The following is a 3,005-nucleotide window of genomic DNA, read 5'->3' as shown; positions in this document are numbered from 1 at the left end:
GACACTCCTATTCAGATACAGCTGTGGTCTGGATCCCTCCTATCCCACCTCAGTCTTCCAGTCTGTAGTAGGTGGGCACCCAACTGTCTGACCCAGCTGTCCTGTTCTGCCAGGGAGCTATCCTTGTACTTCATAGGCTGGGGATGACAGCCTGGGTGAAAGCTGGGACTCTAGAGGTCATCCACACCAACTTCTTCCCCTCATTTTGCCGATGGGGAAACTGTGATTTTTGCTCAAGGCCACACAAGTACTTATTGACAGGACCAGGTGATTTGCACTGGGGTCTCCTTCCTTCAACCAGTGTTCATTCCACAGCACCCACTCTGCTTTCTCAGTTAGGGGAAGAGTGAAGAAGAAGACTACAGGTGAATGAGATAATAGCAGTTTATAAAGAAAGCCCTTGCTGCCTGCCAAACACTGTGCGGAGCTTTGCTCAGTTGTCTCCTCTGATCTTCATAAAGATCCTTCTAGGTGGGGACTCTCATGATACTCATTTTACAAAGGAGGAAACTGAGGCAAAAAGCTCAAGTCAGTTGCCCAGAACTAATTACACAGCTAGTAAGTTCATGGGGTCAAACTTGAACTCGAGCCTGGTGCCCCAATTCACCCAGCCTGACTGCACAGGAGAAAGGGCTCAGGTCCAGAGCCTACACAGAGTCCCATCAGAAAGTAGGGGAGTCCGAGAGAGGTGGGAGAACAGCGCCCCCTCGAGGGGGTGCACAGTCTCTCTCTCCTGGGATCAATGACTCGGCTGGGCTCCTGGCACCCTAAACTGGGCACCGTGCCAACCAATGAGCAACGCCCACTGGGGGATCTGCCCAGGGTGTGCCCTTCCAGGGAACCCCTTAAAAGGACTGTGGGGCTCGGGGCTGCATCTTTCTGGACCTGTAACAGAGCCGGAAAAAAAAGTCAACATGGTGCTCTCTGCCGCTGACAAGACTAATGTGAAGGCCGCCTGGAGTAAGGTGGGAGGCAACAGCGGTGCCTACATGGCTGAAGCACTGTACAGGTAAGGGCTCCCTCCCCTCCTGGGCCCTTCCCACTCTCCCCGTAGCCCATCCCCAGGCCCCTGGACCCAGGGATGCTCCTCCACAATTCAGAATCCCAGTTCGCGTCTAGAACCCTAAACGCTTCCCTTGCGCGTCCTGAGGCCACCCGGCACCGCGCGGTCTTCTGAGCCCAGAATCCTCTTCTCTCCTTAGCACCTACGAATGCGTCCCCCGGTCCTTAGCCCCGCGTCTGGCCCCGCAGTGTCCGGGGCACCGTGCTCTGGATGATGCCCCACTGAATCCCTCTCTCCTTCCCACAGGACCTTCCTCTCTTTCCCCCCCACCAAGACCTACTTCCCGCACTTCGAATTTTCCGCGGTCTCGGCTCAAATCAAGGGTCAAGGCCAGAAAATCGCCGACGCCGTGTCCTTGGCCGTGGCGCACATGGATGACCTGGCCACCGCCCTGTCCGCCCTGAGCGATCTGCACGCCCACAACCTGAAGGTGGATCCCGTCAACTTCAAGGTGAGCCCGAGCTCCAGGGACTCGCGGGGAAGCTGAGCTCGCCCAGGGCCGCCAGGAACGCGGCTCCCTTGACGGAAGTGGTTCTTCCTGGGAACACCTGGAGCCCAGGCTCTGAGTGTGGTCAGTGGGAGCGCAGGGGCGGGGGAGGGGGTGCGTGGCAGGTTAGAGAAGAAAGCGCGTAGGGGCACGGGAGGGGAGGGGGGCAGAAGCGCGGTGTGCGTGTGAGCGCGCGCGCCCAAGGCGACCGAGCCTGACCCTGGAGCTGTCCCTTCTCTTCCAGTTCCTGTGCCACAATGTGCTCGTGACTCTGGCCAGTCACCTCGGCAAGGATTTCACTCCCGAGATCCATGCCTCCTTGGACAAGTTCTTGGCTCTTCTGTCCACCGTGCTGACCTCGAAGTACCGTTAAGTCTGTGTCGGAGGCCAGAGGTTTCCTCCCCCTCTTCCCCTCCTCCCTCGCCGTCACCGCCGTCCGGGCGGAGGCTGCGGGGCCCTCAGAGTCCCTAACCCCATGCTACCTGGCACGGACAGATGGAAGTCTTCGAATAAAGTCTGAGTCTGCTACAACTTGGTTGTGTACGCTTACTTTCTGAGAGTGTGGGCTCGGATGTGCGGGGGCGGGTGTGTGCGTGCGTGTGTGCGCGCGTGTGTATGTGTGTGCGTGCGTGTGTGTATGTGTGTGCGCGTGTGTGTGTGTGAAAGGGGGGAGGGGGAGATGTTTGTGGGGAAGAAGGAACTTCAGTGTTTGTTTCTAGAATCCCGACTCCTGTGGCTCCTTCCACAGCCCCGAAGCGCTGGAGGTGGGGAGGGAAAGCCGTGCAATAGGAATGGGGGAGGGGATGGACCTAGACCAGTCTCACGGCCCCCGGCACCCTTGGAGACGCCCCGAGCCTCCTCACCCACCCCCAGCTCCCTTTCGCCACAAGCATTGACTGGGTTCTAACGGAAGACAATAAAGCTTGGTCTGGCCTTGAGAGGAGCTCCCTCACTAGACCTGGGAAAGTGCAGTGAGTGTGAAGCCCCCTTAGCCCAGCTGACATCCTAGTTCATATTCGTGCACGGGGGCCGTGATGCTTGAGTAATATCGTGTGGTGAGACTGGAAAGGGATGATAAAGGGAGGTGGCATCTCCCTGCGGCTGCTCTTTCAGATAAGGGAGGGAAAGAGGCCAGCCCAAGGCAGCGCTGGTTTCAGTTCTTTGTGGGAGTTGCAGGGAAAGAGGAAAACAATGCCATGGGTACACTCCGGGCTCTCTGGGGTAGGTCAGTGCAGGACAAAAGGAGTCCAGGTTAGAGTCGGGTGCCTTTGGGCTCCCCCCCCCCCAATGGATAATTATCACTGCCAAATCAAATGGCTTTTTCCTCCCTCTTCTTTTTCAGCAGCCATGCAGCATTTGAAACTGCTGATCATTCTCTCCTCCCAGATGTTCTGTGTGGTTCTCCTCCTGTCTATCAGAATACTCTGCCTCAGTCTCCTTGATTGATTCATTAAT

The 3,005-nt window shown here is 57.2% G+C and overlaps 1 protein-coding gene across 1 annotated transcript; it reads left to right on the top strand.

The window, feature by feature from the left end:
- The first annotated feature begins 908 nt into the window (after positions 1-908).
- HBA (hemoglobin, alpha) lies at positions 909-2,028 on the top strand. Its single transcript, NM_001032986.2, is given in 3 exon segments — positions 909-1,009; positions 1,310-1,514; positions 1,795-2,028. Coding segments are annotated over 3 exon segments (429 nt in total). The 5' UTR covers positions 909-914; the 3' UTR covers positions 1,924-2,028.
- Positions 2,029-3,005: the final 977 nt, after the last annotated feature.

This window comes from Monodelphis domestica, chromosome 7 (assembly GCF_027887165.1).
Source record: "Monodelphis domestica isolate mMonDom1 chromosome 7, mMonDom1.pri, whole genome shotgun sequence".
Lineage (NCBI taxonomy): Eukaryota > Metazoa > Chordata > Mammalia > Didelphimorphia > Didelphidae > Monodelphis > Monodelphis domestica.
This window is presented reverse-complemented; position numbering and strand designations above follow the sequence as displayed.